We start from the raw sequence: 19,776 nt of genomic DNA on the forward strand, positions 1-19,776 counted from the left end.
TATATATTCATATATGCGGGTACAGTGATTATCTTAAAAAACGAAGCAATTTATGTATATGTTTTTATATTTATATATTTGTATATAAATATAAATGATTGTTGAGCTGGATTAAATCCGACGATATGAAATAAAATGGAGGTGGAAGGACCTGGATACTCAACGTTTCGCCCGATTTATGCGGGCTTCTTCAATGACCATCCCTCTTGAAGAAGCCCGTATAAATCGGGCGAAACGTTGAGTATCCAGGTCCTTCCACCACCATTTTATTTCATAAATATAAATGCATATATATTTATAAATATATTTATGGCTCTCTTGCTCTCTCTCTCCCTCCCTCTCTCTCTCTCTCTCTCTCTCTCTCTCTCTCTCTCTCTCTATATATATATATATATATATATATATATATATATATATATATATATATATATATATATTTGTGTTAGGATATGCTTCTTATGTGTATGTGTGCGTGTTTGTCTTGAAACACGTACAATATTTAGCAATTTATATATTTGTATATTTAGCACTATGTGGAAAAAAACAAACTTTTTGTCCCAATGTTTGTAAGACAACAAACGTTTTGCACCGATTTTTACAAATAATTTACGATAGTCCTTATATTTTTGGAAGTGGTTTTGCATGAAAAATGCAGTGGATTAAATTTTTTTTATCATTTTATCAATTTTATCGATTAGATAAAGTTATAATCAGAAACAAATTCTCTTAAAAAGCCAGGCAAAAACTTATCGGTACTACATTTCCTAGTCTTTAGTGTTTAAGATTATTATTTTCTAAACAATTATGTATTGTTTGTCTTGGCTCAACTGAAACGTGTTTGTGATTTAGAACAAAATATACATGTTATAAACTTATGATGAACTCAGTAAACTCAATTTTAATATTTTTTTTTATTGTACAGTTTTGGTCAAGATCAAAGTGTAGTATCTGTAAATAGGTACATTAGATTACATTCAATTTATATTTTGTACTAAATGTTTTAAAACAAATTTGGAATTTTTTTCAAGCTATCTACTCTAAAAAAATTGATTTGATTTAATAGGTAAGAATGACAGCTTCTCGCCATTTAAATATTTTAATTATTTTAATATTGTATTTTATCACTACATTTTTTAATTATTATAAACCCAGCAAACAGTGTGCGAGATGAATTACTCTTAAAAAACAAAAAACAAAGACTATCCTCAGCAATTCTGACGTGATGCTCTGGTAAATATATACTCATACGTATATATATATATATATATATATATATATATATATATATATATATATATATATATATATATATATATATATAATTTTTTAATTTTTTATTGAGCCCATAATAAATTTACATTACTGTTTCCATTGGATTTTCACCCCAGGAGATGAGGTAGAGTACCAATTTCATCGATGGGCTCAATAAAAAATTAAAAAATTATATACCGCTCTATTAATATATCGAGCACTTTTATCGTTTTTTTTTTTACCTTATTTCCCTTGAAAAGATATATATATATATATATATATATATATATATATATATATATATATATATATATATATATATATATATATATATATATATATATAGAGAGAGAGAGAGAGAGAGAGAGAAAGTTAGGTCAGTAGGTTATATTAGCTATGGAATTCAAGTATGGGGGCAAGTTCTGGTCGTAATGTTTTTAACACTATAATTGGAATACCGTTTGTTTGTTTTTTTACATCGTTCATTTCTGTATTATGCTTAAGTTATTTTAAACCCCACTCTTCCCATGTTAAATAATAATTTCGAAATAATAACGTTAATATTTCAGCGTCCCAATTGTTCCTTTATTTTTCGTTTATTTTAAACCCCACTCTTTTCATGTTAAATAATAGTTTCGAAATAATAACGTTAATATTTCAGCGTCCCAATTGTTCCTTTGTTTTTCGTTTATTTTAAACCACACTCTTTTCATGTTAAATAATAATTTCGAAATAATAACGTTAATATTTCAGCGTCCCAATTGTTCCTTTGTTTTTCGTTTATTTTAAACCCCACTCTTTTCATGTTAAATAATAATTTCGAAATAATAACGTTAATATTTCAGCGTCCCAATTGTTCCGTTGTTTTTCGTTTATTTTAAACCCCACTCTTTTCATGTTAAATAATAATTTCGAAATAATAACGTTAATATTTCAGCGTCCCAATTGTTCCTTTGTTTTTCGTTTATTTTAAACCCCACTCTTTTCATGTTAAATAATAATTTCGAAATAATAACGTTAATAGTTCAGCGTCCCAATTGTTCTTTTGTGTTTTTTTTCATGTTTATCCAAATAAACAATTGTGATACTATCCGCTTTTTTTGTTTTTACATTGTTCATTTCTGTATTACGTTTAAGTTATTTAAACACCATTCTTCCCATGTTAAATAATAATTTCGAAATAATAACGTTAATAGTTCAGTGTGTAGGTTATGCGCGCGTGCGCAACCAGATGTCGTATACCGGAAAGTTGTTACATACATCGTTACAAGGTCATTTGAGTTTTATGATTATATATATATATATATATATATATATATATATATATATATATATATGCGTATAAAGAGGAGTCTTTGTTTTCAAAAACTATATGATAAATTATTGTCCAAGACTCAATGTCTTCCACAATAAAAACATCGTTTCCGAAACGATCGTACAATCTATTGATTTTGTTTGTTTTGCCTTATGAAACCGATTTTTAATTTTAATTATAAATTATCAATCAATATTGAAATAGCTCTAGGATATATATATCTATATATCTATATATCTATATATATATATATATATATATATATATCGATCTTATTATATATCTACATTACATTATTATATATCTACATTACAACGAGCACTGTTTTCTTTTCTTTTAATTGTATTAATGAATTTACTAATACATTAAAAATACTCTGCTCTTTAGACTCTTGTTCTAATCCCCAATATATATATATATATATATATATATATATATATATATATATATATATATATATATATATATATATATATGTGTGTGTGTGTGTGTGTGTGTGTATGTGTGTGTGTGTGTGTGTTTTATGGAACAATAGGGATAATTCCTGTTTGTTTTTGTTGCGATCTCTACTGTTCAATGAAAAAATGTAAAAATGCTGCTTAAATATACTAATTTATTTATATATGAATTTAAAGGCAATTATATATATATATATATATATATATATATATATATATATATATATATATATATGTATAAATGAATTTAAAGGCAATTAGAACAGCAGTCTAAAGAGCAGAGTGTATTTTGATGTAATAGTAAAAACACTAATGTCATAAAAATACAAAAAAGAAATAGTGCTCGTTGCAATGTGGATATATAATAAGGTCAATATGCATATATATATATATATATATATATATATATATATATATATATATATATATTAGCGCTAATTTAACATTGAGTAAGATGATTGACAATTTATAATCAAAATTAAAAATCAAAAATCGGTTTCACAAGGAGGAACAAAACAAAGTCAATAATTTGTACGATCGTTTCGGAAACGATGTTTTTATTGCGATAGACATTAAGCCATGGACAATAATTTTAACATAGTGTTTTGAAACAAAGTCTCCTCATCAGCAAAAATATTGGGTGTTTTTTTTTAAACACCAAAAATAAACCTAGCATTTTAAGGCAGATGTATCTTACAATGGCTCGCCTTTTAAAATTTGAATTACATTGAAATGTACAGTTCAACATTTTAAACATTCATAAGCTACATTTACCATCCAAATGAATGCTTTAACGATGACACTTACGAATTTACATTAATGCCATAGCTAATATAACATACTGACCCAACGGGTCACGGGTAGTCTAATATATATATATATATATATATATATATATATATATATATATATATATATATATATATATATATATACAGGGTGTCCGTAAAGTTACTATACAGTCTTATTGTCTTATGTTATTATATTTGTATTAATAGTTAGTATTTATTTTTTTACGGGTTTATTTAATCAAGCTAACTTTGGAAGAGCGCAAATTTATTTTGAAGCGAAGGCCTCCAATTTGAATATTTGTCATAGAAATTGTTTGCCTTGATTGTTACAGTCTTTTCGGATGTAACACGTGTATTTTCTGAGATTTTTATAAACATAAAGGTGTTATTTCTTTTTATTTCTTTTGTTACAAATAAATATTTTAATACAATATCTTACTGTACTGTTAATATATTACAGGGTGTCTGTATAGTAACTTGTAAGACTGTATAGTAACTTTACGGACACCCTGTATATATATATATATATATATATATATATATATATATATATATATATATATATATATATATATATATATGAGAAAAATTCGCAAGAAAGATCATAAGAAGAACGAAGATCCTCTTCAATAAAATATGCGCGAATATATATATATATATATATATATATATATATATACATACATATATATATATATACATATATATATATATATACATACATATATATATATATATATATATATATATATATATATATATATATATATAGACATCTGTATAAATAGATTGGACATATTTACTATGTGGTTGAGGGTGTATTATGTACGGCGATCGATATACGTGTTTTAGACACACGTTCATAGATAAATAAAGGTGTGGATAAAAATCTATAAGTTAAATAATAAATGAAGGTGTGGATTTTTGCTACTAAATAAAAATCTATAAGGTAAATAATAAATGAAGGTGTGGATTTTTGCTACTAAATAAAAATCTATAAGTTAAATAATAAATGAAGGTGTGGATTTTTGCTACTAAATAAAAATCTATAAGTTAAATAATATACTTTGGTCTTAACCATGTAAGATTACTATAATTTCCCTTGCAGCCTTTATTTGTGGAGTGTGGAATGTGTGTGTGTGTGTGTGTGTGTGTGTGTGTGTGTGTGTGTGTGTGTGTGTGCAATCTGGTCATTGGGTCGATAAATCTACGTATGTATACTGTGATATGTGTGTGCAGGTGAGTGGGTGCGTGGGTGCGATCCCGCTGGATGGTAAGAACGCGTGCATGCGTTTCCTATCTAAAATACTACAGTGTGGAGCGATAAATCTTTCGCCCTTAAGAAAACCACACTATTTAAAACTTTTATTGACAAAATCAATTCAGGTAACTTGATTATGTACTAGAACAGACGTCTATTCAATGTAGCATCCAGCCTCAATCACCGCTTTGATACGGGTCTGGAACTGGGAGCATGCCTTTTCCAAAAAGCGCCGGCAGGAGCTCGGCGGATGGTGGCGATCAGGCTGTCTTTGGTGTTGTGGGAGGTCGAGTTTGTGATGTTGCCGTATGATCGAGCGAAGTAGTCCAGTGCGTTCATGTCGGCCAAAGAGGGAACAGTGAGAGAAGAGTACAAAGTCGTAGCACCCCTTCTTTGCACCGAGTCCTGCCGCCACATTCAAGATCTGCGAACGGCTACCTGATTGAACCAGAGGATCATTACACTCTTCTGCAGATCCAGGTACACTTTGGTGTTGACTTTGAAACCGACTTCGAAGATGTGAGGTGGTGTGATGTGGTCCCTACTTGAAACCACACCAAAAACCATAACCGTGACCAGAAACTGTTTTCATCTCCTTAGGCACGTTCCCATTATTCATTGCAATCCAGCGATGCATTTTGAGGGTGCTCACAATGGTCCTGTTGTCATAACTTAGATCGGTAGAGAGCATGAGGCTTACAGCGGCGCATCTCCGATCTCGCTCCTTGAACATTGTGTGACTTTCAGACTTGATAGAAAGATCCTATCGCTCTTGGGATTTGTACACAACCGTCCAACTAGTAGATGTTGCTGCAGCAGAAGCAGCAGCAGCAGCAGCAGCAACAACAACAACAACAACAACAAGATCAGGTTTTCATCAATGAAATAATGTCTATTCTAGGGCGACAATTTTATCGTTTCACTTGTAGCAGATAGTAGATTTTATAGTTTATATTTAATCGTTTTCCAACATATTAGACTTTATGGCTAATAACTTACTCTAGATTCCCTTATTCTAGAGATTTATAAACATCACGCAGGTATTAACTCATTACAACGCATAGAGATTTTGTTAAATGCTATAAAATTTGGTTGTTGATAACTTGTGGTCTAGTCAATAAGGGGTCACCCTCTCTTTCTTTCGTATTTCCTTTCTTATCCAGTTATCTTACTTTTTATCTAACATTTTTCAGAGTGTTTGATGAATTCATCATTTTCCATTTGTTCTCTCATAGTTTTTGTTCAATTTGATTAAATTTAAGTCACTTTATTGTTTTATTTCATAAATGCTTCACATTTCTACTACTTCTGACTAATTTCTACTCGGCCATCGCGCTATTCTCTACGCTCTCGCCCAACTCGCAGTATTATCCCATCCCACTCCGCTTTCTTCTACCACCTGACAGGCCTTTATACTCGGGTAAACTGCCGGGCACCCATGCTAGCATATATATAAAATTGAACGTTTCTGTGTGTGTATGTGTATATACATTACCCTACGCAATTATTCTCTCAATTTTCAATCTGCAGACTTGAAATTTACTATCCAGGGTACTGAGATTGTCGGAGGAGTTTGGTAGAGTTCCCAAAGGACAAACCGTTGCACTTTGACCCCTTAACAGCCAAATTTCTGGCCGAAAACGGATTATACAGACTTTCCCAAACTTCAGTACCCTCTATATCAAATTTCGAGTCTGTAGACTAAAAATTGCCAGAGTTATTGCGTCGATAAATATATATATAATACACACACGCACACACACACATATACACACATACACACAGAGAGACATTTTCACTATTATGTAAGAAATTATTTAAAAACTTTTTCTTCAAAATCACTAGATTCGGCATTAAAGAACCTGAAAAAGCCAAAATATATTATTGTAAACAACTTTACTGAATTATTGATTTAAATAATTTAGCCATTTTGATGGCAATATAAGTGTGATACAAGAATACAACATATACGAAAATGCAAATATAAACAAAGAATTGTAATTTTATTTAAAATAAAAACGAGTTTACAACTAATTTTGAAGGTTTGTAAGTTTTAGTTGTTTTGTGCCAGTTTAATGTTGGTTTGTAATGTGAACTTGTAGATACAATTATGGATAGAATTATGTAATGTTTACTTGTATATACAATTATGGATGAAATTATGTAATGTTTACTTGTAGATACAATTATGGATGAAATTATGTAATGTTTATTTGTAGATACAATTATGGATGAAATTATGTAATGTTTATTTGTAGATACAATTATGGATGAAATTATACAATATTTATTTGTAGATACAATTATGGATGAAATTATACAATATTTATTTGTAGATACAATTATGGATGAAATTATGTAATGTTTATTTGTAGATACAATTATGGGTGAAATTATGTAATGTTTATTTCTAGATACAATTATGGATGAAATTATGTAATGTTTATTTGTAGATACAATTATGGATGAAATTATGTAATGTTTATTTGTAGATACAATTATGGATGAAATTATACAATATTTATTTGTAGATACAATTATGGATGAAATTATGTAATGTTTATTTGTAGATACAATTATGGGTGAAATTATGTAATGTTTATTTCTAGATACAATTATGGATGAAATTATGTAATGTTTATTTGTAGATACAATTATGGATGAAATTATGTAATGTTTATTTGTAGATACAATTATCGATGAAATTATATAATATTTATTTGTAGATACAATTATGGATGAAATTATGAAATGTTTATTTGTAGATACAATTATGGATGAAATTATGTAATGTTTATTTGTAGATACAATTATGGATGAAATTATATAATATTTATTTGTAGATACAATTATGGATGAAATTATACAATGTTTATTTGTAGATACAATTATGGATGAAATTATGTAATGTTTATTTGTAGATACAATTAGGGATGAAATTATGTAATGTTTATTTGTAGATACAATTATGGATGAAATTATGTAATGTTTATTTGTAGATACACTTATGGATGAAATTATGTAATGTTTATTTGTAGATACAATTATGGATGAAATTATGTAACGTTTATTTGTAGATACAATTATGGATGAAATTATGTAATGTTTATTTGTAGATACAATTATGGATGAAATTATGTAATGTTTATTTGTAGATACAATTATGGATGAAATTATGTAACGTTTATTTGTAGATACAATTATGGATGAAATTATGTAATTTTTATTTGTAGATACAATTATGGATGAAATTATGTAACGTTTATTTGTAGATACAATTATGGATGAAATTATGTAATGTTTATTTGTAGATACAATTATGGATGAAATTATGTAATGTTTATTTGTAGATACAATTATGGATGAAATTATGATATGTTTATTTGTAGATACAATTATGGATGAAATTATGAAATGTTTATTTGTAGATACAATTATGGATAACATTATGTAATGTTTACTTGTAGATACAATTATGGATGAAATTATGTAATGTTTACTTGTAGATACCATTATGGATGAAATTATGTAACGTTTATTTGTAGATACAATTATGGATGAAATTATGTAATGTTTATTTGTAGATACAATTATGGATGAAATTATGTAATGTTTATTTGTAGATACAATTATGGATGAAATTATGTAATGTTTATTTTTAGATAGAACTATGGATGAAATTATGTAATGTTTATTTGTAGATACAATTATGGATGAAATTATGTAATGTTTATTTGTAGATACAATTAATGATGAAATTATGTAATGTTTATTTGTAGATACAATTATGGATGAAATTATGTAATGTTTATTTGTAGATACAATTATGGATGACATTATGTAATGTTTATTTGTAGATACTTTTATGGATGAAATTATGTAATGTTTATTTGTAGATACAATTATGGATGACATTATGTAATGTTTATTTGTAGATACAATTATGGATGAAATTATGTAATGTTTATTTGTAGATACAATTATGAATGACATTATGTAATGTTTATTTGTAGATACATTTATGGATGAAATTATGTAATGTTTATTTGTAGATACAATTATGGATGAAATTATGTAATGTTTATTTGTAGATACAATTATGGATGAAATTATGTAATGTTTATTTGTAGATACAATTATGGAGGAAATTATGTAATGTTTATTTGTAGATACAATTATGGAGAAAATTATGTAATGTTTATTTGTAGATACAATTATGGATGAAATTATGTAATGTTTATTTGTAGATACAATTATGGATGAAATTATGTAATGTTTATTTGTAGATACAATTATGGATGAAATTATGTAATGTTTATTTGTAGATACAATTATGGATGAAATTATGTAATGTTTATTTGTAGATACAATTATGGATGAAATTATGTAATGTTTATTTGTAGATACAATAATGGATGACATTATGTAATGTTTATTTGTAGATAATTTTATGGATGAAAATATGTAATGTTTATTCGTAGATACAATTATGGATGACATTATGTAATGTTTATTTGTAGATACAATTATGGATGAAATTATGTAATGTTTATTTGTAGATACAATTATGGATGACATTATGTAATGTTTATTTGTAGATACATTTATGGATGAAATTATGTAATGTTTATTTGTAGATACAATTATGGATTAAATTATGTAATGTTTATTTGTAGATACAATTATGGATGAAATTATGTAATGTTTATTTGTAGATACAATTATGGATGAAATTATGTAATGTTTATTTGTAGATACAATTATCGATGAAATTATGTAATGTTTATTTGTAGATACAATTATGGATGAAATTATGTAATGTTTATTTTTAGATAGAACTATGGATGACATTATGTAATGTTTATTTGTAGATACTTTTATGGATGAAATTATGTAATGTTTATTTGTAGATACAATTATGGATGACATTATGTAATGTTTATTTGTAGATACAATTATGGATGAAATTATGTAATGTTTTTTTGTAGATACAATTATGGATGAAATTATGTAATGTTTATTTGTAGATACAATTATCGATGAAATTATGTAATGTTTATTTGTAGATACAATTATTGATGAAATTATGTAATGTTAATTAGTAGATACAATTATGGATGAAATTATGTAATGTTTATTTGTAGATACAATTATGGATGAAATTATGTAATGTTTATTTTTAGATACAATTATGGATGAAATTACGTAATGTTTATTAGTAGATACAATTATGGATGAAATTATATAATATTTATTTGTAGATACAATTATGGATGAAATTACGTAATGTTTATTTGTAGATACAATTATGGATGAAATTATGTAATGTTAACTTGTAGATACATTTATGGATGAAATTATGTAATGTTTATTTGTAGATACAATTATGGATGAAATTATGTAATGTTTACTTGTAGATACAATTATGGATGAAATTATGTAATGTTTATTTGTAGATACAATTATGGATGAACTTATGTAATGTTTATTTGTAGATACAATTATGGATGAAATTATGTAATGTTTATTCGTAGATACAATTATGGATGACATTATGTAATGTTTATTTGTAGATACAATTATGGATGAAATTATGTAATGTTTATTTGTAGATACAATTATGGATGAAATTATGTAATGTTTATTTGTAGATACATTTATGGATGAAATTATGTAATGTTTATTTGTAGATACAATTATGGATGAAATTATGTAATGTTTATTTGTAGATACAATTATGGATGAAATTATGTAATGTTTATTTGTAGATACAATTATGGATGAAATTATGTAATGTTTATGTGTAGATATAATTATGAATGAAATTATGTAATGTTTATTTGTAGATACAATTATGGATGAAATTATGTAATGTTTATTTGTAGATACAATTATGGATGAAATTATGTAATGTTTATTTGTAGATACAATTATGGATGAAATTATGTAATGTTTATTTGTAGATACAATTATGGATGAAATTATGTAATGTTTATTTGTAGATACAATTATGGATGAAATTATGTAATGTTTATTTGTAGATACAATTATGGATGAAATTATGTAATGTTTATTTGTAGATACAATTATGGATGAAATTATGTAATGTTTATTTGTAGATACAATTATGGGTGAAATTATGTAATGTTTATTTGTAGATACAATTATGGATGAAATTATGTAATGTTTATTTGTAGATACAATTATGGATGAAATTATGTAATGTTTATTTGAAGATACAATTATGGATGAAATTATGTAATGTTTATGTGTAGATATAATTATGAATGAAATTATGTAATGTTTATTTGTAGATACAATTATGGATGAAATTATGTAATGTTTATTTGTAGATACAATTATGGATGAAATTATGTAATGTTTACTTGTAGATACAATTATTGATGAAATTATGTAATGTGTATTTGTAGATACAATTATGAATGAAATTATGTAATGTTTATTTGTAGATACAATTATGGATGAAATTATGTAATGTTTATTTGTAGATACAATTATGGATGAAATTATGTAATGTTTATTTGTAGATACAATTATGGATGAAATTATGTAATGTTTATTTGTAGATACAATTATGGATGAAATTATGTAATGTTTATTTGTAGATACAATTATCGATGAAATTATGTAATGTTTATTTGTAGATACAATTATGGATGAAATTATGTAATGTTTATTTGTAGATACAATTATCGATGAAATTATGTTATGTTTATTTGTAGATACAATTATCGATGAAATTATGTAATGTTTATTTGTAGATACAATTATCGATGAAATTATGTAATGTTTATTTGTAGATACAATTATCGATGAAATCATGTAATGTTTATTTGTAGATACAATTATCGATGAAATTATGTAATGTTTATTTGTAGATACAATTATCGATGAAATTGTGTAATGTTTATTTGTATATACAATTATCGATGAAATTATGTAATGTTTATTTGTAGATACAATTATCGATGAAATTGTGTAATGTTTATTTGTAGATACAATTATCGATGAAATTATGTAATGTTTATTTGTAGATACAATTATCGATGAAATTGTGTAATGTTTATTTGTAGATACAATTATCGATGAAATTGTGTAATGTTTATTTGTAGATACAATTATCGATGAAATTATACAATGTTTATTTGTAGATACAATTATCGATGAAATTATGTAATGTTTATTTGTAGATACAATTATCGATGAAATCATGTAATGTTTATTTGTAGATACAATTATCGATGAAATTATGTAATGTTTATTTGTAGATACAATTATGGATGAAATTATGTAATGTTTATTTGAAGATACAATTATGGATGAAATTATGTAATGTTTATGTGTAGATATAATTATGAATGAAATTATGTAATGTTTATTTGTAGATACAATTATGGATGAAATTATGTAATGTTTATTTGTAGATACAATTATGGATGAAATTATGTAATGTTTACTTGTAGATACAATTATTGATGAAATTATGTAATGTGTATTTGTAGATACAATTATGAATGAAATTATGTAATGTTTATTGGTAGATACAATTATCGATAAAATTATGTAATGTTTATTTGTAGATACAATTATGGATGAAATTATGTAATGTTTATTTGTAGATACAATTATGGATGAAATTATGTAATGTTTATTTGTAGATAGAATTATAGATGAAATTATATAATATTTATTTGTAGATACAATTATGGATGAAATTATGAAATGTTTATTTGTAGATACAATTATGGATGAAATTATGTAATGTTTATTTGTAGATACAATTATGGATGAAATTATATAATATTTATTTGTAGATACAATTATGGATGAAATTATACAATGTTTATTTGTAGATACAATTATGGATGAAATTATGTAATGTTTATTTGTAGATACAATTAGGGATGAAATTATGTAATGTTTATTTGTAGATACAATTATGGATGAAATTATGTAATGTTTATTTGTAGATACACTTATGGATGAAATTATGTAATGTTTATTTGTAGATACAATTATGGATGAAATTATGTAACGTTTATTTGTAGATGCAATTATGGATGAAATTATGTAATGTTTATTTGTAGATACAATTATGGATGAAATTATGTAATGTTTATTTGTAGATACAATTATGGATGAAATTATGTAACGTTTATTTGTAGATACAATTATGGATGAAATTATGTAATTTTTATTTGTAGATACACTTATGGATGAAATTATGTAAGGTTTATTTGTAGATACAATTATGGATGAAATTATGTAATGTTTATTTGTAGATACATTTATGGATGAAATTATGTAATGTTTATTTGTAGATACACTTATGGATGAAATTATGTAATGTTTACTTGTAGATACAATTATGGATAAAATTATGTAACGTTTATTTGTAGATACAATTATGGATGAAATTATGTAATATTTATTTGTAGATACACTTATGGATGAAATTATGTAATGTTTATTTGTAGATACACTTATGGATGAAATTATGTTATATTTATTTGTAGATACAATTATGGATGAAATTATGTAATGTTTATTTGTAGATACAATTATGGATGAAATTATGAAATGTTTATTTGTAGATACAAGTATGGATGAAATTATGTAATGTTTATTTGTAGATACAATTATGGATGAAATTATGTAATGTTTATTTGTAGATACAAGTATGGATGAAATTATGTAATGTTTATTTGTAGATACAATTATGGATGAAATTATGTAATGTTTATTTGTAGATACAATTATGGATGAAATTATGAAATGTTTATTTGTAGATACAAGTATGGATGAAATTATGTAATGTTTATTTGTAGATACAATTATGGATGAAATTATGTAATGTTTATTTGTAGATACAATTATGGATGAAATTATGTAATGTTATTTGTAGATACAATTATGGGTGAAATTATGTAATGTTTATTTGTAGATACAATTATGGATGAAATTATGTAATGTTTATTTGTAGATACAATTATGGATGAAATTATGTAATGTTATTTGTAGATACAATTATGGATGAAATTATGTAATGTTTATTTGTAGATACAATTATGGGTGAAATTATGTAATGTTTATTTGTAGATACAATTATGGATGAAATTATGTAATGTTTATTTGTAGATACAATTATGGATGAAATTATGTAATGTTTATTTTTAGATCCAATTTTGGATGAAATTATGTAATGTTTATTTGTAGATACAATTATGGGTGAAATTATGTAATGTTTATTTGTAGATACAATTATGGATGAAATTATGTAATGTTTATTTGTAGATACAATTATGGGTGAAATTATGTAATGTTTATTTGTAGATACAATTATGGATGAAATTATGTAATGTTTAATTGTAGATACAATTATGGATGAAATTATGTAATGTTTATTTGTAGATACAATTATGGATGAAATTATGTAATGTTTATTTGTAGATACAATTATGGATGAAATTATGTAATGTTTACTTGTAGATACAATTATGGATGAAATTATGTAATGTTATTTGTAGATACAATTATGGATGAAAGTTCATCAGCACTCGAATGCAGAAAAGAAAAACCAATCGCAGATGAAGCTGACTTCAAGACACACAAAAAAGGAATCAGTAAAGAAGAAATTGTACAAGCCTATTCTGAGTGGAGCAAAAATGGAAACTATGAAGCCGTAAGTGGTTTTGGTTTGCCAGGTGCCTTTCCGGTGTTTTAAGTGACTCAGCTTTGATCAGGACATCTTTTGATAGTATCGCATTGTACAACATCTGATTTTGTATCATTTAAGGAATAGCGAATGTGCGAATTTAAGTGGCAGTAATCACAGATAGAAACAAATCATACAATACTTAATAATACAGTAGTTATTACAATAGAAGATAACTCGTGATTTTCTTATTAAACAAATCATACAGTACTTAATAATACAGTAGTTTTTACAAGAGAAGATAACTCGTGATTTTCTTATTAAACAAATCATACAGTACTTAATAATACAGTAGTTATTACAATAGAAGATAACTCGTGATTTTCTTATTAAACAAATCATACAGTAATTAATAATACCGTAGTTATTACAAGAGAAGATAACTCGTGATTTTCTTATTAGACAAATCATACAGCACTTAATAATACAGTAGTTATTACAAGAGAAGATAACTCGTTATTTTCTTATTAGGCAAATCATACAGTACTTAATAATACCGTAGTTTTTACAAGAGAAGATAACTCGTGATTTTCTTATTAGACAAATCATACAGTACTTAATAATACAGTAGTTATTACAAGAGAAGATAACTCGTGATTTTCTTATTATGCAAATCATACAGTACTTAATAATACAGTAGTTATTACAAGGAAAGATAACTCGTGATTTTCTTATTAGACAAATCATACAGTACTTAATAATACAGTAGTTATTACAAGGAAAGATAACTCGTGATTTTCTTATTAGACAAATCATACAGTACTTAATAATACAGTAGTTATTACAAGGAAAGATAACTCGTGATTTTCTTATTAGACAAATCATACAGTACTTAATAATACAGTAGTTATTACAATAGAAGATAACTCGTGATTTTCTTATTAAACAAATCATACAGTACTTAATAATACAGTAGTTATTACAATAGAAGATAACTCGTGATTTTCTTATTAGACAAATCATACAGTACTTAATAATACAGTAGTTATTACAAGAGAAGATAACTCGTGATTTTCTTATTAGGCAAATCATACAGTACTAAATAATACAGTAGTTATTACAAGAGAAGATAACTCGTGATTTTCTTATTAAACAAATCATACAGTACTTAATAATACAGTAGTTATTACAAGAGAAGATAACTCGTGATTTTCTTATAGACAAATCATACAGTACTTAATAATACAGTAGTTATTACAAGAGAAGATAACTCGTGATTTTCTTATAGACAAATCATACAGTACTTAATAATACAGTAGTTATTACAAGGAAAGATAACTCGTGATTTTCTTATTAGACAAATCATACAGTACTTAATAATACAGTAGTTATTACAAGGAAAGATAACTCGTGATTTTCTTATTAGACAAATCATACAGTACTTAATAATACAGTAGTTATTACAATAGAAGATAACTCGTGATTTTCTTATTAAACAAATCATACAGTACTTAATAATACAGTAGTTATTACAATAGAAGATAACTCGTGATTTTCTTATTAGACAAATCATACAGTACTTAATAATACAGTAGTTATTACAAGAGAAGATAACTCGTGATTTTCTTATTAGACAAATCATACAGTACTAAATAATACAGTAGTTATTACAAGAGAAGATAACTCGTGATTTTCTTATTAAACAAATCATACAGTACTTAATAATACAGTAGTTATTACAAGAGAAGATAACTCGTGATTTTCTTATAGACAAATCATACAGTACTTAATAATACAGTAGTTATTACAAGAGAAGATAACTCGTGATTTTCTTATAGACAAATCATACAGTACTTAATAATACAGTAGTTATTACAAGAGAAGATAACTCGTGATTTTCTTATTAAACAGATCATACAGTACTTAATAATACAGTAGTTATTACAAGAGAAGATAACTCGTGATTTTCTTATTAGACAAATCATACTGTATGATTCCGTTAACTTCTACGCAATATCAACCATTTTGTGTGTCATTTATTGTTTCGTTCTTAATTGAAGTTGAAAAATAGTTCCTTTTCAGTTTTTATTCACATTTAAATTTAAATTCATTGCATTATTTCAAACTTCATGGTATATATTGTTGCTTTCCTGCAGGAGATGAACCTCATATGCTATCAGGGACCGTTTATAGCAGCTGCCGCTCTTGCAGAGTGCATCAATGAAGTGGACAGATCTTCACAATATATTTTAGATCTGGCTGCTGGAAGTGGACGACTTGGGGAAGAGGTCAGTTGAAACACTTTTATTATAAGAACATTTAAAAGAGAAATACTTAACCTTAGAATGTTAGGTTTAACTACAGTCGACATTGTTTAGTCATTTGCATTCAAAATATTCTGAAAGGCATAAATCAATTTTCCAGTTTCCTAAAATATATTCTTATACCAAATACGATAGGAGGACCAATCCCAAAACTAGAAAATTAATTCTGTTACTACTCTGTGGTGAGATCAGTCTCGACAATTGTGATGGCAGCAAAACTAATTCTGCTATATTATGAAACCCGGAAGTAGACACAGTTACTCCTCCCGACTGCTTGATTTCGTCCAGCGCAACCAACAAAACAAAACCAATGTAAGTATCCATACATAATTAAACTTTTTCTGCTCAGCTCTGCCTCAATGTTAGGTTGCAGCACCCTTTTTTCCACAGCAATCAAGAGTTTTCGCCTGCAGGGAGAACAGGGGTCACTTCTTTTTCGTCCATTCATTTAAACATATTATGACTGCGTGCATTATTTTAAACATATTATGACTGCGTGCATTCATTTCAACATATTATAAACACGTGCATTTATTACAACATATTATTACTGCGTACATTAATTACAACATATTATGACTGCGTGCATTCATTTAAGCATATTATGACTGTGTGCATTCATTTAAACATATTATGACTGTGTGCATTCATTTAAACATATTATGACTGTGTGCAATCATTTCAATATATTATTACTGTGTGCATTCATTTAAACATATTATGACTACATACATTCATTTAAACATATTATGACTGTGTGCATTCTTTTAAACATATTTTGACTGCATGCATTTATTTCAACATATTATGACTGTGTGCATTAATTTTAACATATTATGACTGTGTGCATTAATTTAAACATATTATGACTGTGTGCATTAATTTAAACATATTATGACTGTGTGCATTAATTTAAACATATTTTGACTGTGTGCATTCTTTTAAACATATTTTGACTGTGTGCATTAATTTAAACATATTATGACTGCGTGCATTTATTTCAACATATTATGACTGTGTGCATTCTTTAAAACATATTATGACTGCATGCATTCTTTTAAACATATTATGACCGTGTGAATTTATTTAAACATATTATGACTGTTTGCATTAATTTAACCATATTATGACTGCATGAATTCATTTATACATATTATGACTGCGTGAACTCATTTAAACATATTATCACTGTGTGCATTCATTCAAACATATTATGGCTGCATGCATTCATTTAAACATATTATGACTGTGTGCATTCATTTAAACATATTATGACCGTGTCCATTCATGTATACATATTATGACTGCATGCATTCATTTAAACATATTATGCCTGTGTGCATTCATTTAAACATCTTATGAGTACGTGCATCCATTTAAACATATTATGACTGTGTGCATTCATTCAAACATATTATGGCTGCATGCATTCATTTAAACATATTATGACTGCATGCATGCATTTAAACATATTATGACTGCATGCATTCATTTAAACATATTATGACTGTGTGCATTCATTTAAACATATTATGACCGTGTGCATTCATTTAAAAATATTTTGACTGTGTGCATTCATTTAAACATATTATGACTGCATGAATTCATTTAAACATATTATGACTGTGTGCATTTTTTTAAACATATTTTGACTGCATGCATTCATTTAAACATATTATGACTGTGTGCATTCATTTTAACATATTATGACTGCATGCATTCATTTAAACGTATTATGACTGCGTGCATTCATTTCAACATAGTATAACTTCGTGCATTCATTTAAACATATTATGACTGTGTGCATTCATTTAAACATATTATGACTGTGTCCATTCATGTAAACATATTATGACTGCGTGCATTCATTTAAACATATTATGACTGTGTGCAATCATTGAAACATATTATGACCGTGTGCATTCATTTAAACATATTTTGACTGCGTGCATTCATTTAAACATATTATGACTGCATGCATTCATTTAAACATATTATGACTGTGTGCATTCATTTAAACATATTATGACTGCATACATTCATTTAAACATATTAAAACTTTGTGCATTCATTTAAAAATATTATGACTGCATGCATTCATTTAAACATATTGACTGTGTGCATTCTTTTAAACATGTTATGACTGCGTGCATTCATTTCAACATATTATTACCGTGTGCATTCATTTAAACATATTATGAGTGCATGCATTCATTTAAACATATTATGACTGTTTGCATTCTTTTAAACATATTATGACCGTGTGCATTCATTTAAACATATTTTGACTGTGTGCATTTATTTAAACATATTTTGACTGCATGCATTCATTTAAACATATTATGACTGTGTGCATTCATTTAAACATATTATGACTGCATGCATTCATTTAAAAATATTATGACTGTGTGCATTCATTAAAACATATTATGACCGTGTGCATCCATTTAAACATATTATGACTGCATGCATTCATTTAAACATATTATGACTGCGTGCATTATTTTAAACATAGTATAACTGTGTGCATTCATTCAAACATATTATGGCTGCATGCATTCATTTAAACATATTATGACTGTGTGCATTCATTTAAACATATTATGACTGCATGCATTCATTTAAACATATTATGACTGTGTGCATTCATTTAAACATATTATGACTGTGTGCATTCATTTAAACATATTATGACTGTGT

The 19,776-nt window shown here is 26.1% G+C and overlaps 1 protein-coding gene across 3 annotated transcripts in view; it reads left to right on the forward strand.

Annotated features, from left to right (window-relative positions):
• LOC145270228 (methyltransferase-like protein 27) overlaps positions 1 to 19,776 on the forward strand; it is a 44,687-nt gene that overhangs the window by 5,957 nt on the left and 18,954 nt on the right. For all 3 annotated transcript variants that reach the window (XM_080125865.1, XM_080125863.1, XM_080125864.1), the window contains exons 2-3: positions 14,625 to 14,779; positions 16,909 to 17,040. In XM_080125865.1, the coding sequence (XP_079981991.1) occupies positions 14,625 to 14,779; positions 16,909 to 17,040 (287 nt within the window). The remainder of the gene's footprint in view (positions 1 to 14,624; positions 14,780 to 16,908; positions 17,041 to 19,776) is intronic.

Source organism: Euprymna scolopes, chromosome 46 (assembly GCF_053919585.1).
Source record: "Euprymna scolopes isolate OS-2025 chromosome 46, ASM5391958v1, whole genome shotgun sequence".
Classification (NCBI taxonomy): Eukaryota; Metazoa; Mollusca; class Cephalopoda; order Sepiida; family Sepiolidae; genus Euprymna; species Euprymna scolopes.